This window comes from Beta vulgaris, chromosome 1, assembly GCF_026745355.1.
Source record: "Beta vulgaris subsp. vulgaris cultivar EL10 chromosome 1, EL10.2, whole genome shotgun sequence".
Taxonomy (NCBI): domain Eukaryota; kingdom Viridiplantae; phylum Streptophyta; class Magnoliopsida; order Caryophyllales; family Amaranthaceae; genus Beta; species Beta vulgaris.
In genome coordinates this window covers 45,280,537-45,308,387 of record NC_079202.1, presented here as the reverse complement: position 1 = coordinate 45,308,387, position 27,851 = coordinate 45,280,537, and the positions used below count along the sequence as shown (strand labels likewise).

General features: G+C 37.4%; 1 protein-coding gene across 1 annotated transcript; it reads right to left on the bottom strand.

Moving 5' to 3' along the window:
* Positions 1-2,853: 2,853 nt before the first annotated feature.
* Positions 2,854-19,478, bottom strand: LOC104892775 (SCY1-like protein 2 A). Its single transcript, XM_010678777.4, has 14 exons — positions 18,552-19,478; positions 18,337-18,441; positions 18,053-18,160; positions 17,709-17,891; positions 16,598-16,724; positions 14,443-14,504; positions 14,269-14,355; positions 9,900-9,986; positions 9,272-9,385; positions 5,752-5,880; positions 5,583-5,645; positions 4,541-4,702; positions 4,322-4,440; positions 2,854-4,218 (listed from the first exon to the last, which is right to left on the bottom strand). The coding sequence occupies exons 1-14, from the start codon at positions 19,050-19,052 to the stop codon at positions 3,306-3,308; spliced, it is 2,760 nt and encodes a 919-aa protein (XP_010677079.2). The 5' UTR covers positions 19,053-19,478; the 3' UTR covers positions 2,854-3,305.
* Between the last annotated feature and the right edge of the window lie 8,373 nt (positions 19,479-27,851).

The following is a 27,851-nucleotide window of genomic DNA, read 5'->3' as shown; positions in this document are numbered from 1 at the left end:
GAGCCTCACCACTTTGACATTATGAATGTTTCAATATGTTGTACTTAGCCATTTTTTACTATGTTGGTGAGATTTCCCCCCTCCTGGCTGAGGAGGTGCCATGGCGAAATTCTCGCCTTTTGAGTCTCCTTTTGCTCGCCTTTGTTGACATGACAATCTTAGTTTTTCTTGACCGATCTGGGTGACGTAAGGCTTTTGATAGTGTGCCTTTGAAGCTGAGATCAATTTCTCACTGGTTGAGTAGGCATCTAAGGCCGAGTAGATGCGCACCCAAGGATGAGTGGGTACATTGAAGGAGTAGACATCGTTAATGGGTCGGTGCCTTTGATGAATAGGCCCCTCTCGCTGACCTATATCATAAACGTGAGGGTGTCACTTCTTATTCTGAAGAGGTTTTACGGTTCTGAGTCACCACACCCCTTGTTCATATTAGTTTTCATGGGTTGTGTTCTTCGATACAACTTGTTCTGAGTGATAACATGGTTTACCCTTTGGAGGGTTGACGCGATCCTTCCCTCTGTTTACTCCCAGCCGGTTAGGCTGACCATCTGAGGAAGGACGAATGATCTCGAGACGAGTGGAAACCATACCCATCCGACTTTGCTGGAGAGTTTGTTGAAGATGAGATGCAATCAAGGTGACGTCTGTTGCAGTTATGGGTGGAGGGTCAGCTACTCATATGTCATATCTGACCCGATGCTGCTGGATGATAGACTCCGTAGTGGATTCCCCATTGGGGTGGAATCCTCATCATTCGAATAGAGGGATAGCATCGTAGGTATATATGGGATGCTTGAGCTCTCCCAGAATGGTTGGTTTGGGAGCATGTCTTCTTGGTTGGGGCCATTGCTGAGCAACAATGAGGTGAGTTTTGCTGAGTAGCAACAAGGTGAATCTTGCTGAGTGGTGGCGAAGTAACTTCTTGTACTATCTCCATAGACGGTGCCAAACTGTTTTCGTCTAGAAATTAAGGTTAATGATTTGTGTTGAGCAGGTCCCTAATTCAAGAATGTGGTTCCTGAGCTGGTTATCCGTTCACCGGAATCCTGCAAAACACGTTAGACTACCCTGGGGTTGTTCCGGGATCACCCCTCTGACGCTCAAGTCAGTTGATGATTGAAGTAGAGAGAGTCTAGAGTGAGAAGCTCTGGTTAGTTAGGTAAGAATTCAATACCTTTTTCTTGATGGGACAAGGGGTATCTATAGTAGTGGAAATTCCTAGGAGGGGACCTTTTTGATAGGATGGGCCTCCTAGGGATTGGTGGCGTTGCTTTTTCTGGAAATGATTCCTGTGTTCCCCTTGGGACCCCAAGAGACTGCTGGCCACGTCATGATAAGTGGGACCCACAATGCTTGCATGGCGGTGCCAGCTGGCGCGGGACTCTTAGCTGGGTTTAATGGGCCCAAACACCTTCTATACTTGTGGGCTAATTCATATTAGTTTTGACTTTTTGAATTGGCTTGTAGAAAATATTTAAGGATAGTTTTATTTATGTTAAGTTACTTAATATATGTTGTGAATATTAAGGGTATATTTGAAGTTTTAAAATTCACGAGAGATTTTGAGTAATATGATAGGAGGACACCATAGCCTTTCCCCTTCCCTTATATAATAGAGATTATCTTCTTTATTGCTTTCTTTTGTTCAGTTCTCTCCATCTGTGAGAGTGTTTGTCCCCTTTTTTGTGGCTGTTTCTTATCTTTGTAAGAGTTCTGATTTTCACGGTGTCAATAATATGGAAGATGGTCTAGGTCCATGAGCGTTTATTTTTTTCAATAATTCCTCATTGGGAACAATTATATCACATAATCAGATTGTAAAGGTATCTACTTGAAAAGATGCAAACATATCGAAATACACTACTGGTAGAGGTGGGCATGGGCCGGGTCAGCACGCGAGTCGGCCCGGCCCGACACGTTGTCCGCTACGTGGACCGCGGGCCTGTCAGGGTCAATAAATTTTATTTCAGGCACGCACCGGCACGAGCCCACGTGGGCCGGCCCGCTGGCCGAACGCTATCAAAAAAACAACATAAAACACGGGTCAGGCCCGCATGAGGCAAGAGCCCGGTCTGTGGGCCTGGGCCGGGCCGGGTCGTCGACAAATTTTTGAACTTTGAAGCTCGGCCGGGCACAGTCTGCCACTCCCGCCCGCCATTTCCCCAAGCCCGCGGGCTGAGCCCGTGAACAGGCCCATGCCCAGGTCTAACTACTGGCATCAAGTTTGAAACGGTAGAGTTGGAACTGTGCTCGAATATGCTTATAATTAATTGGCTCCATTGTAAAAATTGTTGCAATTTGCTAAATCTATATTTTTTCATATCTTAATTATCATTATATATGCCATTTGATTTTTTATTAATGATATATTTTCTTCCTGTAAAATAGCTTACATGCTTAGATTTTAGGAGAAATTGAAAAAGCAATTGTGTCTTTATGAACCTATGTAAGTGAACCCCAACCAACCAACACACGACATGTATATCTTGTGTGGATAATTACCAAAATAATTTCTCAAGCGTCCATGTTCTTTAGATGCATTGGTAGTCACTGCTATTGTACATTTATATTTCTGTTTCTTTCTTTTGGGGTTAGTGGTCTAATATCTGCTTAGATAATATCCAAACTACACGATACTCTTTGTTGTTATTTCTTTCTGAAAGAACTATACAATACTCCCTGTTATAAATTCTTTATTAAAAAAAAGCACACAAGTCCGGGCTCTTCTTATCTTGTCTTCATTGCTTTCTCTAAGCGAATCAGAACTTACAGTTTGAAAGATCAGTCTTACACAATTTTTACCTGACAAAGCAGAAAGGCCAGCAGTTAACGCCCACACTTGCACACTTGCAATCCATTAAACCACATTGTCATTTAAGCAAAGTGTTACAATTAACAATCTTAATAGTTTATTACAAAAGTATTTAATCATTCCCTCTCAATCTCGATCTCTCTTCTCTCCAATTCTCTCATTTCAGGATGCCGCTCAACATCCATATGTTACAACTTACAAGGCTGACTATCCAAAAATAATATTCTAATTCTGCTTATAAAAATTGAACCAAATGGCAAAAAATAATACTATATTTTTTGATACAAAATTCTACAAGTGATACAACAGAAGCAACAAACCTGTAACATCTCTTGGCTGGCACATTTTGCTCAGCTGTGTATGATTTTGAAACAAAAGTCACATCATTATAGGAGCTTCAACTTGATCTCCAAGTATGTACCCATCGACACTGGTCCTTGTTAACTTGACAATAATTACCCAGTTCATTACATATGCACCAAGGATACATCTTTTAAAGCAAATCCAAAAGGGGTGGCTGCTCAGATGCTGTCTTACGTGCACCTGAACCCGCACTAGAATGACCTTGAGCTCCTCTGCCTCTTCCCCTCCCTCTACCGACAGCATTGGAAGGTGGGGGAGCCAGCCTAAGAGCAGTATGATCAGTTTTGGTAGATGTGAAAATGGAACCAAGATCTTTCGAATTCCCTGAACTAAAACTGCCTTGATTCTGATTCACAACACCCAAAGGCTGCCCAGATCCTAGCCCACTATCAAAAGCCCAGCTGTTCATTCCTGAACCTCCCTGATACTGTTTAGATGGCTCAATAGAACTTGGAGTACCAACAGCCCAACTAGAGACATTGTTCGGGAAAGATGTATTGTTTGAGGAACCCATGCTAGAACCGGACCCATACTTGTTAGTGGATAGTCCTGAGATTCCATTGTTTGAAGTTCCAGAAACACTAGGTCGAGGGGGCCAGTCAGCAAAAGGATCGATTTCATCAAACGTTGCAGTAGATGTTCTCTGATTTTGCACCTCATTATTACTAGTTTGAGAAGTTACACCAGATGTACGAGGTGGCCACTCAATATCAATTGATGGGCAAGAATTCATCATTTGTGATTCAGAAACAGAGGGTAGTAGCGATGAATGGGATTGCATGGATGCACCATTTGACAATCGATTTTCATCAACAGGCTTCAAAGAAGATGATACATTTGTAGAATAAGACTGGCTGGATGTGTCCAATTTCTTTGTGGCAGGCCAGTCTTCATCCCATGACTGGCTCTTCTTTACAGCTGATACTGAGAGTGTTCCATTCATATCATGAGGCTGTTCCATCATAGATCCTAGTGCAGGAGATGATTTGACCTCATGAATTCCAGACTCTGTCACAGATACTCCTCTTTTCTCTTCTATTTTCCTGTTCAGACCAATCCAATATAGCAAACAAATAAAAATCCATTCCCGTTGGCCCTTCCAAATAGGTGTACATAGCACAATAAAAGAGAAGATTATCTTATTACCTTAAAATGTCCTTAACAAAGGCCATATACTTTGCAAACTGCTGAACATTCAATTGCTGAGCTATTAGAAGAGGAGTGAGTAGAGGAAGAACATGTTCTGCGACAAATTCTGCTCCATACTGAAGATAACAGAAGATATCGAAGTTAAAAAATTGCAACTTCTAAAATGAATTTATCAAACATAAAGCATCTCAAATCGACAATAATACAAAACTCCACCTGCTTCAAGATAGAGCTAGCAACCGAAAGGGTACACATAAGAGTTGGCTGTGAACGATCAACAGCTGTGCAACGTTGAATTGTTTGCAATACTTCTACAACAGACTTTTTGTCCAGTGTATGAATCAACTCCCCTAAGCATAACAAAGCATTGACTCTCACCTGCGATGAGACACAAAATTCAGCAGATATAATGACATGCTTCCCAAATATGAAATGACCATCACAAATACTTGAGAAATTATCTGCCACAATATCTCATATCATTTTGAAGATTATCAAGCCATGCTGTATTACAATCTGGTTGCAATGGAATTATTGTCATACAAGTACTTGCTCTGCCTGGAGCATTTTTTAGTGCTGCTCAATATGTAAGATATTTTCTTATAAAAAATTGAAGGCAAACAATGGGGATGCCATTGTCACAGAGAAATTATTATTTCTCTCAAACAAGTGCAGAGGTAAGATCCACAGCTGGAATTTTCCAACCAAGCTCAGAAGGGATTGGCGCGTGCCAACAAAGGATTGGATTATCATTAATAGATTAAGGCAGCGCGCTAAGAATTTATATTTGTGTTAATAGGAAGGGGGGGAGGAGGTTGATCATAATTTTTCAAATCATTGATGAAAGTACACTTGCAATAGCCAGAAATCATAGTGCAAACAGAAAGTGCAATCGGCCATGTTCAATAACATTACTGGGAGCTTCAAATGACCACTATGCAATAGTAGAGGATGAGCTATCTTCTAATTATATAATAAAAAAAGAGGTCATATTTTCAGGTTCAAAGTATATCCTGCAAAACTTCATTTCCCCCCTAAGCCAACAAACGACATGCAGTACTCTTATTAGCTGCCACAGCTTCAATAAAAAAAACCCCCAAAAAATTAGAAAAAATAAACTCATCATAGACTACCTATCTCTCAGACATCCAGCATCCATTAATGTCGTCCCAAGCAACAGTTAGATACAAAATCAGCCTCTATAAATCTAATTTCAATAAAACAGAGAAGATATGATACAGATGACGTAGTTACTTACTGCAGCAACAGTGGTCTTAAGAGCCAGGCCATGTACACGAGTAACTATTGCTTGTTTCACCAACTGCAACAATAGGAATCAAAGATAAGTGCCTTCCTCTAATTAACTTCTTTCCCCTTAAAATTATCAAAGGACAGGGACATGAAAATTAAAAGAACACAGGCCAAACCTGAGGATCCAGAAGCTTTGTAAGAGAAACTGTTCTTTTCAGAACTTCCTCTTGTATGCGGGGATCAGCATCATCATAACCACGAACAAGCATGGGAAGCACACGCGAGACTAAATCTTCATGACTACACTGAATAGAAAAAACAAAAGAAGAAGTTAGCAGCAACACCATAGAACTGCAGATTAGGCAAACTTGTATCACAGCACAAGAAAGAAAATTCAAAATCCGAGGCATGTAGACCAATTGTCATAGTCTATTTCCTCAAGATTCAGAAATAAAAACTTAGTACCACTACCACCACAACTACAATTATAATACAAGAGGGAACATGAAACCAGCAGACACCATTGACATCTGACAGTTGCTATCTAGGGAGGTATAATGCTTACTTCTTACATTTCCTTTCATTTATTTTAGAAGTAATGGCCACACATGACACAAGCCCAGTAAGGTGGGGGGAAGATAAAGAAGAAAATGCTATTCAATACCCAACCCACAAGGCCTCAGTCATTTTAAATAGTAACTGGCCGTTTTACCCAGACAGAAAAATACCCAAACTTGTGCATGAGGTGGGGGGAAGATTAAGAAGAAAATGCTATACAATACCCAACTCAAAAGGAAGCCTCAGTCATTTTAAATGATAACTGGAAGTTTTACCAGAAAGAAAAAAAAAAACTTGGGCTTGATGAGAATCTAGCCCCCCAACCATGAGGTCGCAGGTGAATCTCATAATGCTTGGTTTAATGTCAAGGCAGTGTGCATAATACACACCAACCTCTGCTGTTAGCTTTTTATTTGTGAGATTTGGCATTGATACCACTAGATTTGTTCTTGTCTCACCTAGTTCTAAATCAGTAAATTCAAACCTCCATATGTTCCTGAGTAATACTCCCTCCCTTGACATGTTTCAATTCAGGATATTAATGGTTAGGAAATGGATGGCTATCTTTCATTCATTTAAGCATCAAGCATAGCACTACATCGTCTCATAGATAGTGGGTAATTTGGAATATAGGGGGATTCTGTAAGGTATACATTTAATTTACAGAATTTAAGTCAAACCTAGGACAAGCACACTATAAACAAAGAAAGTTTCAATTTATAATATATAGTCCTATGTATCTATACAACAAGCTTTGGCAGCAAATGATACACATTCCACATTATGTGGTTAGGAATATCTACTGACACAAGGAACCCTCTATCACCACTTCACAACTCCCACACGGCATCAAAGCATAAAAAACAAATCATCACCTAGAAGGGTCTCTAGAGATGTGGGAATGGCAATTTAAGTACAAAAGGTTTTATGGCCTGTTTGGATTCTGGAATTTCATTTAAAATTCTGGAATTGGGCCAAATCACTTGTTTGGATCATCTAAGAATTTGGAATTGTATTTGACCCAAATCCAAGACTCATAAGACGTAAGGCATAATTGGAGAATTTGAAATCCAACCAAAACATATGTCACTTCAAATCCAAAATAAGTGTCAATTTATTTCTATCTCCTCTCTCATCACTCTCCCCCTTCTTCTCTCTCCCACCATTAACAATACCATTACAAACATCTCTCATCACTCTCCCTCAGGGAAAAAAAAAGAGGTCGCGTTCGCGGGAACGATCACGTTTTCGCGGGAACGGCTTGTAACGGGCAAATAGAACGTTTCGCGGCTAACGCGGCGTGAATTTTTTAAAAAAATTCACATAAATATGTTTCAACTTTATTTGCATTTTTTAGTTTATGAAACATTATTACAACATAATATAATCAAATCTAATAGAATATCATGTTTCATCAACTATATAATTAAATCATAGAAAGAATTTCGCCAATGTTTGAAAAAAACGGATGTAACGGGGATAAAAGCGTTCTAACGCGGCGAGTTCGCGTTACGGAACGGACAACGCGGCGAGAAGTATGTGAATTTTATTATGGCGTTCCGTAACGGGATTTCGCGGAACGGCAAATCCAAAATCCGTTACAGAACGGCCGTTCTGTAACGGAACGGGAGAGTTTTAATTCCGTGCTCTCCCTCTTCTTATCTCTCCCACCATTAACAATACCATTACAAACATGTTCAAATTATGCATTTGAAATTCCTAATTTTTCCCAAACAAATCATTTGGAGTTGAATGTGGGGATTTACAATTCTAGAATTGAAATTCTAGAATTGAAATGAAATCCATGTTCCCAAACACAACCTTAGTTTTATTGAAAAGATATTTGTTTGGAATTGGATATAACCCACCAGTTCATTATCCAGATGGAAAGAGAATAGCCCCCCCCCCCTCTTCCTCAATCTTGATCCCTCTCACATCATGGCTTATGATGGGACAAACTATTATAGGTGGTTCATAGATTATGCTGTGGGAAATAGATGTTAGGTTAAGGGATCCAGCCAGCATAATGGGGTGCTAAGTGGCTACAGCATTATGACTGCAACTTGGTGGGGGGGGGGGGGGAGAGAATGAGAATAAACTCTCGATCCAAATGGAGATTGGTGCATGGGTGCAATGGTCAACTGAAATTGTTGCGATCAGGCTGGTGACAACTATGACTATAGTTAGTATAGGAGATCTCGTTGCTTCTGGTACAGGCGATGGGACGGAGGAGAGAGGAGTGAGAATGTATTCAAGAAAGAAAAAAAGGCGCACATGTGATGCTTGTGATCATTTCTCCCCTTGAAAGATTCGGTACTAGTCAAGGATAATTTAGTAAAAACATCATCTGAAAAACCCAGTTACTCCAATATATAAGATCCCACAAACCATATGGGGTGAATTAGTAAGAACTTCACCAATTAATATTCCCACTTCCCAATAACAGCTTCTAATTCGCACTTATTGACCAACAGGATATACTAACACATGGGTCGAGAAGAAGCCAATTAGACAATATTATCATATTGATTAAAGACGAAGGGAGAGGAAGGGTATAAATGAAGGACAATATTATTTATTAATTTACTCCCAAACTGTTCCAAGCACATGCCTGACAAGCAGACACAAAACTGGAAATCATCCAATATATTCCCAATCCCCGATCCAAATCCTCATTTCCACTCTTCATTCTGTATATCAAACACCCAGAAACTAAGAAACTTAATGGGTAGCCATTGAGATCAGGGGACATGCTATTGAAACCCATGCTTTTTAGAGCTTCTAGAATGCAGAGCAGAAGTTATTTTTTACTATATACTACTTAAGTGGAGATATGTTAGTGAGCTACCTTAGAGTTGTCTTACACGAAAATGTGGCAATTTCTAGTTATGCTTCCATGTAAAGAAAGAATATCAACTTTCAGGCTCAAGGTACCTTTCCCATTCTCTAACCCGTGCATATCCCTTTTATCCTAGGAGAAGCACATTTTCATATAACTAGAAAAAACAGATAGGGTTCTGGCTCCATTTTACAATAGAGATGGAATATCAAGGAAAAGGAAAAAAGGAAGTACCCTCGTAAGCATCTAGATAGCAGATTCTGAAGTAAAAAGACCAAGAAAGACATTAGGCAGCCTACCTTGTTTATTATTAGCTCAGCATGCTTCACAAGCAGCAACAGCGTTTCACCTGAAGCAGAGCTCAAGACTGGTACAAGAGCTGGCAAGGTTGATAGCTCAAATTCTTGTTTGTCCTGCATTACAGTTAAAATAATTATATTTGTGTGGTATCTCCAGTTAAAAGACAGAGAAAACAGCAATTTAAGACATAAATACCCTCTTAACTCTCCATGAAATGACAGGCAAAATATACCCATAACTATAGAAGCATGTATTATAAGTCACTCCGAATCCTTGCCACCATACAGACCATTAAGACACCAGTCTACAACAACAATTGCATAATTGTAACACCACATATGCTGCAATTCCAATTCTAGAAGCCACCTCGAAAACTTCCTGGCAATCTAACCAATACCAAATCATAGAATGACTTGCCACAAGGCAAGGGTCTGAAGGCATAAAATATTTACTCGCATATTGCAGGATAATGAAACATATTCGGTAAAAAATGCTTTCAGAACTCAAAAGATTGCCAACATATATTTCTATGCAAAAGCAATAACATCAATGAAAACAATATATAGCATGGTTAAATCTGTTAAAATTGTGCTTTTGAAGCCAAAAGTCAATAAATAATGACTATACCTGGGACTCTGCTATCGTCAAGACCATCGGCAATATCATTGATTGCATTACCACATTTCGAAGTTCAGCGCAAAGAGGTGGAAGGACCTGCATGGAACACAGTACAAAGGTTCAGCAGACTCTCAATGATGTGCAAAGCATGAGAAGTCAGCTTGATAATATGTAATGAACTGATAAATTTGGGCAGTAAAATAAAGGAAGAAGATGATTTTTGATTGATAATATGAAAATTACATAAACTAAAGATAGATTTGCCAAGTTCTCGAGTGACTTGGTCAAACTCTCAAGCTAACTAAAACTGAACTCTCCAATATTTTCTTCATACCCTCCCTCTCCTAACACTAATTCCCTCTATCCATAGAGCCATTTACTTTCTTACTCCCCAAGCCAACCTAATTATATTGTACTACCCATATTACCCCTCCCCCTAAACCAATCCATTACAATACTGGCAGCCCAAACTTCCACCTTGTCTTCAAGGTGGATAGTAATTGGCACTGAATTTCAGTCCTACGCAGTACTTGACATTGGCCTTTTGAACATTGATGTCCAGCTTCCGTTGGCACTTAATCTCCTCATTGGTAAGCATAGTTCGAAAATTCGGTTTCGGTCACGATTGCAATAACGGTCACGGTGATGTGGGAACAGGGATGACTTGGTTGCCGTATCGCCAAACATCGGCTCAAACCATGAGATATCTCTAGAACCCACCTCAAACGCCTTTTTTTTTACACCTTTGCGATGCGGGTAATATCGGTTCGGTAGATTTGAAAACCTTTACGACACGGGCGTTACGATACGATGCGGCCTTGGTTTGACACCATGTTGGTAGGTCTTTGTATTTAGTCTGGTGGTGCAGCGAAGAAGAGATTATCTGTGATGTTGTTATGATGTGGCAGCAAGGTTTCAGTGGAAGTAGTGTTGTGCGACTTGGGATTGGAAGGTTGTGAGTTGGTAAGATTGAGAAGGTAATTGTGGACTGTGGAGTAATATCTGACTTTGGAGATGGAGAGGTGAGCTGGGTGGTTTGTGTTTGAAACTGGTGAGTTTAGTTTTAGATGCAAGGTTCTCGAAATTCGGTTTGCAATATGGTGACAGTTTGGGTTCAAGGGACCAATAACAGATGGAAAAACAGGAGGAGAGATTGGGCTTGGACTTAGTAAAATCAAATTCATGCCCTCTCTCTTTTCCTTGTAGTGGGCTCGAGGATTGAAAAAGGGTGGCACTGGGAAGAACAGAGGAAATGGGTTTTTAAATTAATGGTGAAGTGGGTTTAGAATTAGTGAACCAATTAGAAAATATGTCATCATAAATGGAACAATGGATGGTTTGAAATGAAGAGGCCCAATTTCAAACCTTGTCTCATTCATTAAAGTAGGGTTTGCTTTCTGACGGAAAGAATAAAGCATATTCCTTTTGGCTGTGCTGTCAGTTACTGTTAGGACTTCTACAGAAAAAGCCCCTACTAGCATCTTCCAAGATATCGCTATTGGCATTGACAAAGTCCTTGGAGCTTCTTCCATTTTCCATCCTTAGAAATTGGAATTCTATGCGGCAATTGACCTAACGTTCGCCACCATCTTTCCCCACTAGGCTTACCGCCGGTGAAGATACCCGGACCCCCACCGGATCCTGCACTTAAGGCACCTCCTCGCTCAAAAACTTCTTTCGTCAGTTCACCTGCGACACCAGGAACTCTACCACCAGATTTGCCATCTTTCAAAAGCTCCACGAACTCCTCTAGGAAACCCAACAGACATTCGGTCGGAAAAACCACATTGAACAATGTCGCTAAATCTAACTACAAAATGTTGGAACCACCAACTCCACAGCATGTTGGCGTCTTTTCCAGATCCTCTTCCATTTGGTGGGATGATGAACAGTGGATATTCTAGATCCACTTTTCTTCAGATATGTATACTCCTCTTCTTCCACTTGGTTTTCTTCCTCCATCTCCTTTCGAATAGGATTCAGCTCCGTTTTAGGTGGAGACAAAGCATCACTGATTATTTTCTTGAGGCCTTGTTGGAGGTCTTGTTGAAATTTTTCGAAACCCTTTCTGATTATCTCTTTCAAATCTTCAGCAAACTTCTCTGTTTTTACAGCTTCTTTCTTTTTTTCTTTTTTGTTGGACTGAAACTGAAAATCAGTGGGTTAATCTCCCAGGAACTCTCCAATATTTTCTTCATGCCCTCTCCTAACACTAGTTCCCTCTATTTATACAGCTATTAGCTTATTCACTCCCCAAGCCAACCTAATTAAATTGTACTACCCATATTGCCCCTCCCCCAAAACCAACCCATTACATGACACCAAGCTGCAAATAGTAGGTTAAAATGAAGTCTATAGCTATCAGAGACTGAAAATGGAAATTCAATTAAAAGCTTAATGCAGCTTTCTCATTGAGCATGATGTAATTATCAAAAAAAAATTATCAAGGTGAAGAAAGACCTGTCAATGCATTGGGAATATGTTCTCAGCCACCAGAATCGAACTGTTAATGTATTTCACTAGTTCATATAGTACATTATCCACCCCCAGAACCTCCCCAATACCAAACTTAAAAAGAAACGTACATGCAGATGAATTTCTTCCCTTTCTCCACCGAGAAATAGATTTATATTATAACGTAGGAATATAGACGCCTTTTCCCTCACAGCAACATGGACACATTTATATTTACTGTTATATAATCAACCTGATGATCATTGATGGTTTTCCATTTACTTATAAACACATTCAAATCTCTGGAAGTCAGGAAGACAATTGTATATTCAGAGCTCAGGGCCCCCAATTTTAACGGGCCCCACCTATATATTTTGTTGCCATGTGTTTATTAGATGAAAAAAAAGTTTTGACGTTTGTTAGTCCAAAATTTACCCCTAAGCCCCTAATCTATTTACTTTTCTCATATATCATAGCTTATTTTAGTTTTATGTTTGGTATATATTTACTATTTTGTTATATCTAAGGTGTCTCCTTCCTGAAAATGAAAATAACATTGAAGTATTTAAGAAAGTTGATAATTTTTCAACCATTCTTAATCAAAAATTTAATTTAGTTATTAAAAAAAATAGGATTGTAGATCCTTTCTATATCCCCATGGTGCCCATGTTTGATTGGCACAGGGCCCCGAAATTGTCCTAGACGGCTCTGTGTATATTCTGCATCGTTAAAACAGATATATTCCAGACCAAACAGACATTATTCATTTTCTTTTGGCAAAGAAATAGAAGAGGGGGTATAAGGTGTGCCAGTAGGAAGATTTTGGGATTATAAATTGGAGGTGATTGAGATAGTGAGTACTATATTATTGAGAAAAGAGAAAGAGTAGATATGATCGAATACAATGAGTACTTTATAATCAAGAAGAGAGGGAAAGAGTAGATGTGATGGAGAATAGAGGGTCATTTTATATTAATTTAAATAGACAAAATAGAAGTTAGTTGTGATGTGGTCCCCACCATAAATATACTTCCTCCGTGTGTTTTTTTTTTCACTTGCAACATTTCCCACTTTTGGCAATTCTCTATTACTTGCAACGTTTCTGTTTGGGACAACTAGTATGTTGCACGCGATGCGTGCGTGACATCTTATGTAAGTGAATTTGTGGAAGTTTTTAATTTAATTGTCATTTAAGTAATATTGTTCTATTTTATGTTTAAACTGGTGCATATGTAAGATGTAACTGCTTTACAGTTGTAGGGATCCTTTTCCCCTTTTAAAAAGAATGAGAGAATGCAATTAGTAATTTTGTTTGGTTGTTAGGGGTATTTTGGGTAAATAGGGTGGACACCAAAAGGTCAAGAGTTCCCATATATAATATAGATATGTTCTCTTCTTCTCTCTCCGAGCATATAGGATTCTCTTTTTATCTCTCTCCATCTCTCTCCTCTCCTTGGTCCTTCTGCAAACCCAGACGTTGCAAGTGAAAAAACAGAGAAGTATTTATTATTTTGAGACCTCCGAAATGGATTATATATCTTGTAACGGAGGGAGTAAAAGATAGAACTTACAAACCAAAATAGGGAAAGAGGACACTTACAACTATAGAGCTTTCACCACGATTAATTCTTTCTACAGTCTAGGAGGTTTACTCTTTACACCGCAATTGCTGTCTTGTTAGTATAAGAAGTATAACCTAGCACGTGTCCATCAAATATTAATGGAGCTTTTATGGGGCTAAAATATGGTCAGCAAACACTTGTCCACTGAGAATTTAGTGAGCAAGGGGCGCATAAACCAGGAGACTCAGCTCAGCAAGGAAGTAATTACACAGTTGGGAAATTCCTAAGTGCACAGCCCCCTCCATGAATACAGTGGGAGGTAGGGTATGAAAAAGATATAGCAACAGTAAAGAGAGTCAAACCTTATACCGCAACACTCTTGAATCAAAATCCTTCCACATATCCGACAAAGCTTTCAAGAACTCGGACTTTTGCATGTTATCTCGTTCCTACATAACGAACCATTTTCTTCAATTATCTTATGCTGATAAAGGAAAACCCTTCAAAGCTGAGGGAAAAAAACAGGTAGTTCTTACAAGCATGTGGTCCAAGAAGCGAAGAGCCCGCAATCTTGTATCATCTCGAAAGAAAGGTGAACCTCCAATAACATTTGAAGATATATAAGTTCCACCGATTCAAACAGAAAAACAACTAGGACAATGTGGAGCTCTCAGTCATATGATACTTTAAACAAAGAATACATTTCACATTCAAGAAACATCATGATCTCGACCCATTATGAGGCAAGATTTAGACAACGATCTTTTATTTTATAGTATTTTATTTATTATGAAATCTCGACATTTATCAACCTTTTGATCAGAAGAACAAATTTCCTTTGCAAGAGGAGGTAAGTAAAACAAGAACAGTTACCTACTAGTATAGGTGGTCCTATGCTGAGAGCTATACTGAATTCTTGCCTCACAAGGAATATGTCTTGGCTTCCTCATCTAACACAACACTTTGCTTGTAAAGACGGATTTAGGTAGAAAAACAGACTTGCTTTCAGAGATAATGGCCAAAATGGATTTAAATTTGGCTCATCTAATTGCAAAAGGATAGGACATAGGCATTTAACATACAATTCAAAAGCTGTTAAGGTAGATCCCTTTGTAAATTTAACAAAAGTCTGACAAGATGGAATCAACCAGACTACCAACTATGCAGCAGAATGATGCTGCTATTCTAGTCACCAATTATTAGAGATGGTAACCTAAATCATATTCCAAAGTCCTTACACCCCATATATTCCTCCATTTATTCTTAATAATTAAATATACACCAGCCTAAGGGCTTCTTTTTGATCTGCACACAGTTTCTTTTCCTGATTTTGGCGAATTAAAACTTATAATAAATAACAAAAAAAAAAAAACTATCTAGTTTATACCCTTCCTACACAACTTCATGTTACCTAGTTTTAACTTCAATTACCCCCCTGCACTCTCCTCTCTAATATCCCCTTCTACCAGTGTAACCTTATCCCTTCCCACCTAGTCAGCCTCCCCAACCCCCTCTCAATATCCATTTTCCTTCCTTGACACAAAATAGCTTCCTCTCACCTTCCATTTCCCTTCCCTCTTAAATAAAGCCAACCTTAGCTTCTTCTTCGAAGACACCCTTGGCACCTCTCTTTCTGAGCCTCTCAGACGACAATATCAGCGAAGCACCAAGTGCTGACGAATATACAAGAATTGATGAAGTCACCAACAAAAGCATAACCGATCAATAACTGCTTGGTCCAAGCACCATATGGTGGTAATAATTCTGGGGCAAAGAACGAAGCGAACTAATCAAACTTTTGACACTTTCTAAGAAGCCAAGTTTAGAAGTTTGGTGGAAGTTGTATTGGATCAAAATTTATTTCTTTGTACTTTAGATTTAAGATTTTTTTTTTTTCAAACGCTACTTTTACTATTGAAGTCCATAAAATTATCTACTACCTTTATTATTGCACAGTAAGATCGATTCGGTCTTGTTGGTGGTTGGATTGGATTTGTTGATATGTTTTGGTTGGAAAGTTTTTGTTAGGGTGGTGGGTGCGCTCCATGGTAGGGAGAATATACTACAGATGAGGAAGGTAGATGCTTGAATGAAAAAACGGAAGATTTGTTGACAATTTAATGTTCATTGGTGGTGGTAATGGTAGTGATAAGGTTGTATTGTGGTGGAGGTGGACTAGTCAATGGAGCAGCGTAAAGGAGGCGGTGTATACAAAGAGCGCGCCTAGGCAAAGCAGAGGAGCAAAAAGGCACAACAACCTTCTTTGGTTTTTACACCAAATTTATTTGATTTTATTAATAATGTGTGTGCCGTACTGCGCTTTGAGCCAAGGCTCTAGGACCCCTACTCCTCTGAGTGAGCCTTGAGCTCTTTCAAGCACTGGGAGGGGAGGCTATTAGCCTGATACATTTGGTTGGTAGCGTGCTTAAACAAAAGATGCTAATTATTATGCTTAAAACAAGAAAAAAAAACAGCCCGACATTTCTCTCTCTTCCCTTTTTACTTAATTTTTGGTCCAAGTGAAAAACAAAAATTGTAGCTTAAAGAGTTACAGAGGGGGTATCATCCCTTTATTTTACTTCCAATAACTCATACATAGAATTTTACTGCATGTTAGCATTGAAAGCTCAAAAACAAACGAGAAAATATACCACAACTATTTATCCCATAACTAATGAATGCAACTTGTACCTGTAAAATCCAAAGCCGAAGGCCTTACAGACTCGTTAAATGAAAGCATCCTTTGTAGGTCTGGAACCAACTCTGGTGGGATGGATGAGAATGTCTCACTAGATAAGTAGTTCATTGTATTCATGTACTGCCAAAAGAACAACCATTCAGATGACATGCAAGTGATGAATAGGATTCACATATTTATCAAAGGAATCCCGATTCACGGGAAAAAAAGGCTCAAGAAAAAGAAACCAAAGATACAAGATAATTTGTATGGGCCCAATCTCAATCTAGTAAAACACCCATTGGAGGTTCATCTTTACTCAGTCTCTATCAGATTATAAATGTTGTCCAAGGAGAAAAAAAAATCTGCAAATTCTAAGGATTTAGGTCATTAACAAGCACAACTAATTGAAGATAGGAACTATAAATGCACAAATAGAAATTCCTCGGCCGTTAGACGCCAGTTGACTACCAAAAATTATCTTACCTTGACAGGTTTAATTAGAACCGCTTATAAAAAAGAAAATAAAACAAAAGGGGTAGTAGAGCTTCAGTTCATTCAAGAAGAAAAACAGATAAAGTTCGCAATCTATATATCCCGCACCAGATATAATTGCTAGAAGGTAAGTTGTCATTTTGAGCTTAGGTTGAGAAAAAATTTAAGAAGAACAAGATATCACGACATTACCTGCTAATACAAGTGAATAACACACAAAAGGGGTTTGCTTAAAGCAGATGATATACATCCTATCAAGGAAGAGGTGGAAGCTCACTTTTAGAGCTCCCAAAAGTTCAAGATTTGGCTGGGTTTCAAGTTCCACGCAACTCAGCCTAACTTATGGGAAAGTAATATGCAGATTGCCCTCATGTATCAGGTCCTAAGCCTGCCTTCCCTCTTCACAATTCACACACACACACAGGAAATCCTTACCCCACATAACCATTTGGAATAGAGTAGAGGTCACTCCTAAACTACCTTACAAAATAGAAAGAGAAAAATGAACAAGCCATCATTGCAAACATAAAATATGGTAAATATTCTCGATTCTCAACATATGAGCCACAACTTTAAATAAACTACGTAGCATCAACATTTTATATCTCAGATTTCAAAATGATAAGATACCATCTTGACATTGTTGTGGCAGTCCAATAAAGGCTTACGAGCAATCAAGTGATAAGCAAGGCATCCAAAACTGAAAATATCTGATGAGCGTCCACCACAAAAATCTTTACTGCGGACCAACTCAGGGGCAGTATAATTCAATGAAGGTTGGAGGGGAAGTACAGAATCTTCCACATCATATTCCTGCAAGTCAAACAGTTAAAATTGAGTGTTGACCGATCATAAAATGGTGCAGTCATGGCGAAAATATTTATATCCAATGATACATACATCTTCCACCGAGAACTGTTCAATAGTCAATCGTATCTGATAAACATGTCCATAAAGACAGAAGGCTAACTTACAACATAGTGGAAGACCTGCGCACTTGGTGAAGCAGCTGCCTGATCGTTGGAAATTGTAAAACCAAAACCACCAAGCTTCCAGGCTCCACCAGCAGTAATTAAGACACTCTGCAACAGTAAACAGCTTATTAACAATGACCAAACTCATACAAGTACCAAAACCTTTGTTCAACATAAAAGCGAACATTACTACAAGGCGCTGGTAACACGATATAAATGATGATCTAAATCAACGCAGAAGGCAAAAGAGAGCTTATTGATCAATGCAGGCAAGAATAACTAACCTCAGGGGAAATAGCACGGTGTACAAGATTAGCATTATTATGAAGAAAATCCAAGGATTCGGCAACTTGAAGCAACCCATGTTTGACTTCCAACAACCCCATTTCCTACACAAATCCCAAAACAACACACATTCATTCAAAATCATAATTACACCACAATGGCACAATTAATCAATCAATAAAATAATATAAGAAGCAAATAAAAATGAGCAAACCATAGCACTCTTAAGCTCCTTAGGTACATTCCCAACATTATGCAAATCCCCAAGAGCATTGGCAACGGAGGCGAAAAGCGGCTCAGTTACAAACGCCATAGCATTCTTAGTCTCATCCAATGCCTGAACCAAATGAACAACTCCAGGATGACGAATTCTAACTAATCTAGCCGCATCATTTCGAAGAACCTCCAAGAAAGAATCCTCCAATGCTTTAGAAAGGCCGGCACGGGTTCGAGCCTCAGTAAGGGAACGTTTATCGAGCAACCAAACGCAAACGGCGGAATACTGAGAAGCAGTGGAAGAAGATCCACCACGTGGCTTAGCGGAGTATAATTTCCAAGCGAGACCTGGACCTGCTGATCCAATCTGATCAACTAGTTCGTAATCTTGTAATGGTTTAGGACCTGTTACTTCTTGTACCGTTGTTGTTACTGTTTTCTCGATTACTGCTGCTGTTTTTGCGAATGCTTGGGTTAGGGTTTTCATGTTGATCGACATTTTTTTTTATTTTGATTTTGATTTTGGGGGAGAATTGGGGGAATTGTTGTTGAATTTGGATGATTTGATTTTGAGTTTGATTGGATCGATGATTAGATGATTTTCTCTCTCCTCTGAGTTGTGATGGTGGTGGTGCGCGCGAGAGAAGGTTGAAAATTCAATGGAGGATGGATGAATGAGGGGGGTGTTTTTATTTTGTTTGTTTATGTTTTCTGGTGATGCTGGAAGACTGGTGGCATTCTTTGTCCAGTTCAGCTTTTTCTTTTTGTTTCGGTTTATCTTTCTCACTTTATGTGTTTTTCGGCTAGGTTGGGTCATGGGTGGGACGGGGCTTGGGGATTTAAATGCGCGGGGACCGGGGTGTAACGTAGTTGAAGACTTGAAGGCACGAGGTCGTGGGGAATGGGGAAGGAGACCCGCCGACAGACCCAACCAAATATCGTTGGGCGAGTCGTGATAAACTGATAACTGATACTCTCATATTTGATATTGGACATCCTTTATTTTGTAGGAAAATTGTCAAAAATAATTCAAAGACCATTCTAATCATAATAAGTAAGACTTTTAATTAACTCAAAATAATCAAAACTTAATTATGGGAGTATTCGCATATAATAGGTTCAGGCAGTGGCGGATCTATTCAGGGTCACAGTTGGTCACGTGACGAACTATTAATTTGGGGAAAAAAAAATCAAAACTTTCTCTCTCCTCCACTGACATAAGAAACCTCGTTGTTTGTTCCTTTGTCTCACGTCTCTCCCTCTCTCCTCTAACCTCAAGGTCCTCATCAACTAAAATTCTTGTATTTTTTTTACATGAACCTCCTTTTTCTTTCAAATCTTCAACTAAAATGAACATCTCATCTTGATCTACCGATTGATACCAATTTTACTTTTTTCAGAGACAAAAAATTATCATTCAAAACTCTAGAATTTGGAGGGAAAATCGTGTTGTTGAGGAGCAAAAGTGTTGCAATCGGAGATTCTCTCCTTTCTTCTTCTCCGATTCAACTTGTTCATTCTTCTGGTATTCTTCTTCCTTTCTCTCCTTCCATTTTCCATTTTCAATCTTTATTTTCTTGTCAAAATTATACAAATTCTGCTACAAATCATGATGTTGATGTCGTCTATTGTTTCTACAATACGTGAGACATGAATGTAAGTTAGGATTTCACAGGAATAATCATCCCCTTTCTCTCTTTCATTCTATGAGATCTTTGAGCCCTCTTCATTCTATCATTGATTTCAATCAACCGTTCACAGCAATCGTATTGGGGAAAAAAATCTTTGCCGATGGTTGTACTTGGTGGTGCTTTCAAGGGTGATTGAAACACATGAGGTTCTTGAGGGTGGTCCAACTGCGAAAGTTCCTCCAAGCTTTAAGCACAGAATGCATCTGGGCAATCTCAACTTCTCAAGGTAAGTTGAGTGCATTTTGTTTGATAAGTTGAACATGTTTAGATTATATAACTTTAAGATATATTTTCTTACCTATCATGTTTTTAGAACATTTTGCTCAAAATGTAAAATCAAGAAGGAAAAATGAAATAATTTTAAAAGGGACATTAAAGTAGCAAAGGAGATTTTACTAAGTCTGTGTGCTAGAATTGTTAATAATACCTATTTTGATGTAAAAACTTTAGGCCTATCATTCTTCTGTTCTTCATGAAATGTGACTAAGTGTCAAGTTTCTCCGAATGGTGTATCAGATGAGAAGCAGATCAGTTGATGCTCAATGTGCTGTCTTTGAAATTGGTTTTGTTAGTTTTATTGTTTTGAATGATGTATGATGTATATATTGGATGGCCTTTTCAATTGATTTGTTCATTGGTTGTAGTGAGGATGTGCATTAGTGTGACCAACTATTGTTAAATTCCTTGATCCGTGACTAGGTTCAGGGGACCAATTAGGGGTGTTCAAGGTTTGGGATGCAACCCGACCCAAATCGCAAATATACGGTTTGACATTTTTCCAACCGAAATCGCACCGTACTTTTGTCCGAACCAACCCAAACCGAACCATGCAAAAACGGTTTGGTGCATTTTGGTTTGCGGTTTAACCATTTTTTCCTCCGCAACATTAATTTTTTAATCTAAGAGTTAAAAAAATTGTTCATAAATATAAAGAGTCCAAATAAATATGAAGTTGCTTACATAATTAAACATAAATAATAATCTTTCAAAAGTTTCCAAGTTCTTTACCTCAAACTTATTTTTTCAATTGTATACTTATATGCCACCTTCTCAAGTGTATTTAGAAAATTTATTTAAAAAAATCATATACAATTGTGGTTTACGGTGCAGTTTCGATTTACAAAAATTAAAACCCAACCCAAACCGCAGTTTGCTTGAAATCATAACCCAAACCGCAATTTTAAAACCGAAAACCAACCCAAAAAAAAAAAATTCGGATTGCGGTTTGGTGTGGTCCAGACCGCACTCTGAACAGCCCTAGGACCAATGACCAGACAACGGGTAATTTCTTTTTTACTTTTGACTAATTTCTTTCTTCCAAACCATCTTTCTCCCTCCTCCACTCCTCTCTTACTCCACCACCTCCTCCAACCAAAGGAGGATGCAATAAGGGGACAGGATGGTCCACACCCAACCAATTATTAAAAAAAAATTATTTGTTTTGGGCTTTTAGTCGAAGCGGTTTTATGAAATAAAAAGATGCACTTATATATGTATTACATGATGAAGTATCTAGTGTAGTGGTTTCATGCCTTTTGTTTAGATTGGGGATAGGAGTGAAGAAGGTTGATGATTTGAATCTACTTCATTACTTTTTGGTAAAAAAAATTATTTTCTCCTAACCTTCATAGCTGCAATCCTGCAGACTTCAATATATTTCTTTGTTCCCTTTTTTTTCAATTCTTTCTTTTGTCTTGTTCTTCCAATTCTATATTTATTCCTTTTAAAGTGTTTTCTTTCTATTTCTTTTATTTTTATCATTTCTTAATATTGAGAAGATTTTTTTAATATGTTTATTTATCACTTAAGCGAGAATAGATTCTTTAAAAAAGGACCAAGGCGGGATTAGTTTAGGATATTAAAATATTTTTGAACATTTATAGCAGGCTGAAAAATGCGAGTAGAATCCGTTATTTGCCAATATTCCTAACAACTATATATAAAAATATTTTTTTGGAAAATATTAGTGTACCAAATATTAAATTTAAATCTGTTAATATCAAATCTAAATTTCTCATTATCCATTTTTTTGATAAAATGACTGGCGAATTGGTGTATTAGGTAACCCTATATGAATTAGTAACTAATTTATAATATTGGTGGCCCTCTCTAAATCTAAAATTCAGGATGTGCCTGTAATAGCCTATATTTTGTAAGCAGGTTTAATGATGACTTTATAAATGAGATTTGATAAGTATAATAGCTGGTATTTTCAGACACGTTTTAGTCAAAGCTAGCTATATTCATATTAGTAAAAAAAATTATTTTGAGAATTATTATTTATCGTCTAAAGTAAGTTCCAAGCACAAATAAGTTAGTATGAATTTTATATAATAGAAATATTAACTTAAGGATTTTAAGCTTTGAAAATAAAGAGAAACCCATTTTTAATCACAATTTATCTCTTTTCACACATGTCATCTACTCTAGATGCTAGAGCATGACACTCTCTTCTTCATAACTTCTCAAATCAATGCAAAAGTGTATTTTTCCATAGATCAATTGTTGTCTTCAAGATTTCAGTTTAATTACCCAAGTGGTTGAGAATTGGGAGAAACCCCAAAACCAAAATAAAACCCCAAACAATAATTTTCTCTCTCCTCTGATTTTATATCCGTACTGTGCATGTTCAATTTCTGCATTTTAGAGTCGGAATTTACCCAAACTATTGCATGAAAGTTGTATATCTCGAAAAGTTATTGAACTTAGACCCAAAAATCACTCGATTCGGGGTTAGGAGCTATGACTTACGACTTTTGCAAGTTTGGTGTTGCTACCTTCATTTCTCTCTCCTCTGTTTTTTTTTTCAACAATTTGTTGCCTCAATTATTTACAACATGCAATCCAATTTTGCTCTTTGCTAATTTTTCTCAATTCCTCTTCTCCTTTGATTCCAATTCAAGTCTGGTGCAATTGGATTTTATATTTTGATTTTAGAAATAAATTTGGTTCTCAATTTTGTTATTGATTAGCAAATATAGTTATGATAAGAGTTGTTAAACTTAAAGATTGAATATTTTATCTTTTTTAATGGATTGAAGCTTCTAATATGAATTAATCCTCTTAAGTAAGTTTATAAAAACTTATTTTTATAAGTTATGTTGTTTGATAATACTCTCTGAAATCATGATGATGTTAATTAGAGATAGAATTGATGTTGTGAGTTGGATTAGTAGAATGGGTTGTATATAAGGGTTGTGGTTGGTTAGTTTATGGAAGAGCTTAGAAAGTATGAGTAATTCAATTTGTTTATATAAATTGTTGTGAGGATGGTTAATGATTGTTGTTATTGTTTTGAGGTCGTTGTTGGAGTATGTATATGGAGATAATTTATGAAGTTTGAGCTATAGTTGGTTATCCAGAATGTTGAATTATTGGGAATCGTTTCAAGGTACACACATGTCCTTCCACCTTCGAATCTATATCCGTGTTTTATGTGATTTTATTTGCTGAGCTTAATAAGCCTTTTATATAAATACAGAATTATTCAAAGTGTTATTCGTGTGTTTACAAGAGTTGTTGACTACATATCTGGTTTTAAGCTATGTGCGAAAGCTATATATGTGATGAGTTTTACTGAGTGATATTTTTATGAAGAACTAATTGGAGGTAGTTGAATCCTTCAAGAATATAGATGTGTGATATTATTAAACCTACTTGTTTCTACATCGAATTTATAATAAGTTTCTTATGCTTAGTAAGTTGATCTTTTATATGAAAGTATAGCTATGAGAATTAAAGCAAGGATCTTTAGTATATCTAACTATATAAGTGGTTTTACAACAAGTACTCTGATTTACGAACTAAGCAAGGACGTCGACTCGATATCTTTATGAACTCGCTTTCGATTTAAACTAGTTATATTTGAAAGTTTCAGAGAAAAAGAAAGGATTTTTTTATCAAGGATGTTGAGTTAAAATTTCAAGTTTAAGACAATTGTGAAAATATTTGTGATATAAGTTTTATATGGAATTCTGAAAGTATGAAAGACTCTTTATTATGGTTTGAGATTTTGATTATATATGATCATGAACTTTGAAAATTATGAATTGGAGTTATGAGCAAACAAAGGAATTTTAGTCAAAGTATGTTTGACCTATGATTCTAATGTATAACAAGAGACAAATGATTTGCGATATGAGTTTTATATAGAAATTATGAAGTAATAGTATGAATAAGAGAGTATTTATGGTATGAGATTTTGAATTATATATAGTCAATTAAAGTAAACTATGAATCTGAGTTATGAGAAAATAAGGATTTGTGAAATTATAAAATATGATGGGGAAGAAACTGCAGCAGCAGTGATGAATACATCGTGGTATGTGCGTATTATGAAATGAGGGACATATGTCCTGGAAACAAGTATTGCAAGCAGTATAAAGTTGATAGGGGAGACGTCCCCATGAGTTTGGAGATGGTGTAGCCTCTCTATTCGTATAATTTCCCCGATTATCTTATAAACCATTTAAAGGGGAAACTATAAAGTATTCTTGATGAAACTCCTAATAGTTATTTTCGAAAAACGTTTTGGTTGCTGCAACGACTTAGGGGTTTATGTAGAAATTCTGAGATATTGTACAAGGATTTTATACTGAGAGATACGCTCCCAATAATGTGTTCTGAAATATTGGTTACGTAGTTGGATTTAGTAAAATGTCTTCGAAAGGATTTATCTGTAAGATAGTTAACGAAGAACTGTTTTATGGAATTGAAATATAAAGTTGTCTGTTTCATTTGGAAGATCTATGGTTTTGTTAAAGAAGTATAGATTATCATCTCATCTTATTTCTAATGTGTATGTTTTGTTATATCGATATTCAACTATTTGAATACATTGAGAAATCTTATGAAAATTGATTAATGATACAAGTATATTTTAAGCCACTAAAATGGATTTCTGGTTGGACATTGTGTACTCAGTTTTTCTGATTTTGTTCTTGGAACCTGATCCGGTGGGGGCATGGTTCATTGTTAGTGATCTTGCAGGTTCATGTGTGGGAAGCTCAGAATGGAGTAAAAGGAAGAATTTGGGTATCAAGGTTGTAATTAGATTTAATGGTTCAGAGGTTATATTTAGGAGTATATATCCTTATTTGAGAATAAAATATTATATTATTTTGAAAATTGAGTAAGGTATTATGAAATCTGTTATTTGGTATTGAAGGTGATTTGTTGTGGGCCCTAACCCACAGGTCCAATATCTTTTTATAGGTTATGTTTTCCGCTGCAAGTGAATATAACTCGAGATTTATTAAGTATTGATTATGATTAGTGAATCTTAAGTGTGATTAGCTAGCAGCTCGGAAGTGCGGGTTGTTACAATGTCCCTACCTCCAGCCTCTTTTTCCCTCCTCCCAACCACAACTTAACACCCCAACCCCACCCTAGATCCAACCACCACCCACTAAAACCACCAATAACCCTTAACTACCACCCTGTAAAACCCAGCCGAAACTCCCTACTGCCACCCACTAAAATCCTATTTCACCCACCTTAAATCTCTTGATCTTGTGTTTGTGTTACAGGGAATGATTTCAAGAGTAAAGATATTGGCTTGGAGTTGATTAAGTTGAAATTTGGATTATAGGTCTTGAGGTGTTGGATTATAATTTGGTCATAATACTTTTGTGTTTTAGTCTGCCACTTGATATCCAACTAAAGTTGGATCTTGTCTAGCATAGCGAGTGTATTTGCGAATTTTCGAAAGGGATTTTTGTGATAAGGGATCTATGGCTCGAGTTTGGAGTAACGATTAACTAAGGTTTGTTGATGTGGTAATTGATTTAGATGGGCTATGGAGGTTTCAGTTGTTGGTGATAGGAGCGGGGGCTGGTTAGGTGGTTTCAATCTTTTAGGGGTAGGGTATTCATAGGGGTTGTGTAGAGGTGGTTTCAAGGGTGGGGATTTAGGGTCACAGCCTCACAGGGGTGGGAAAGGGTTTTGGGGTGACATTTAGAATTAATATAAATCAAAAAATTAAAGAATAAAATAGACGCATGAATGGTTTACTTACAATAAAAAGTTATTTACCCTTTGAATCCGTTAAAAAAGTGAATACCCCAATAAACTTGGATTATTCCGTGTTAATCCAAAGTATGACTATTTTGAGTGGATGAGGCAAATGTTGGCTTATTTTTGACAATCTTTCCTATTTCATATGACTAATTCTTCATTGCGCAACATATGGGGATGTCATCTGACTTAGTTGTTAAAGTTTTGTGGAGGCATGAAGCTGGTAATAAAACATGTGATCGAATATTGTCTGCATTTAGTTGTTTCAGATGCAAAAAAAAAATTCTTCATTGTGCAACATATTACACTTGAGGGGTAGATAATTTCTTTTTTTTGTCCTTTTTTATGTGTGTTTAGAGAGGATCATAGGAAAGTTATATATGTAGATAGGAACTGAAACCTCGTCTTGTTCACCAACCCTAGTAGATTTTACCGCTAATTTAGTTGACATTTCTAAAAAGTTATGTTTTGTCTTAAATGCATGTATTGAAGTTCTGAGTTATTTTATCCATTTGCAATGTGTTATAAGTCGTTAGCAACCAAAAGTTGCATAGTGTGGAGCATCGAATAGTAACGAACAAACATGTGTAGCTCGTTTTACTATTGCATTATTCATCGAACCAACATCAGACTGCGTCGTAGAACCTGGTAAAACTCTTGTTAGCACAGAAAATCCTCCACTATATTGTAGGGATTTAAGTACTATGAGCGGAATTTCATAAATCATATTCATAAGCACTTAAAACATGATCTCGTGCATATATATTTAAGGATCATATAATAGTTAAGAATTAACCTTTGATGCGTGATTTCCACAAAGCTCTTTGAGATCCGGAGATAGATACGCAATTGAGATTCCTCTACTAGGTCCACGAATCCTGATCAACGCTCCACCAATGCTAGTTGGAAGGAACACGGACTCTTCTATTTCTTGGAGTAGTATTGCGTAGCTTTTGAAAAGAGAGAAAGAGGAGAGAGAAAATAATGAGATAATATAAATTGACTGCTTTATTTTCTTATTTCCCCACCTAATTATAGGAACAAATTAGGTTAGGAATCCTCTCCTTTTCTTTCTCTTTGGGCGGCCACCCCTAGAGTCCATCATGGGCTCTAGATCTTTCTTTTGTTGATCCAGATTGTGTAAGTGTGACCTTGTAGGATCCATCTATTTGGGCTTCGGGTTTATTATTTACTAAACCTGAAGTTCTATAACATTCTCTAGCAAGACGTATAGACGACCCATTTAATGAATTTATTATCTCCATAATATGATCCATGTTATATTTAGTAATTGCACTAGAGTCGAAAATATAATTCCTTCAATCTCCCACTAGTCCGAGACGAGTGTGCAATATTCAAATTCCTTAAGTCTCTCAGTGTCCAATTTGATAGTATGACCATACATCTAAATCATCCATACTAGACTTCAAATTAATCTTTGAAATCCGAGTTTGCATTGACAAACAAATGATCTTCAAATAATCCATTTGAGCACGGCCATGCATTTTTCAATTTTCACTCTCCAAGGGGCCAAGACACCCATCCTATCTCATATAGGAGGACTTTTCAATCTTGTGGCAACCAAAACTCCC

What these genes read in the sequence shown, in the direction of transcription:
- LOC104892775 (XM_010678777.4), bottom strand. Translation starts at nt 19,052, where the DNA reads ATGTCGATCAACATGAAAACCCTAACCCAAGCATTCGCAAAAACAGCA. An exon ending in CGCAGGTCTTCCACTATGTT is followed by an intron (nt 17,892 to 18,052) that starts GTAAGTTAGCCT and finishes TTTGACTTGCAG; the next exon opens with GAATATGATGTGGAAGATTC. An exon ending in CTAGCTCTATCTTGAAGCAG is followed by an intron (nt 4,441 to 4,540) that starts GTGGAGTTTTGT and finishes TGTTATCTTCAG; the next exon opens with TATGGAGCAGAATTTGTCGC.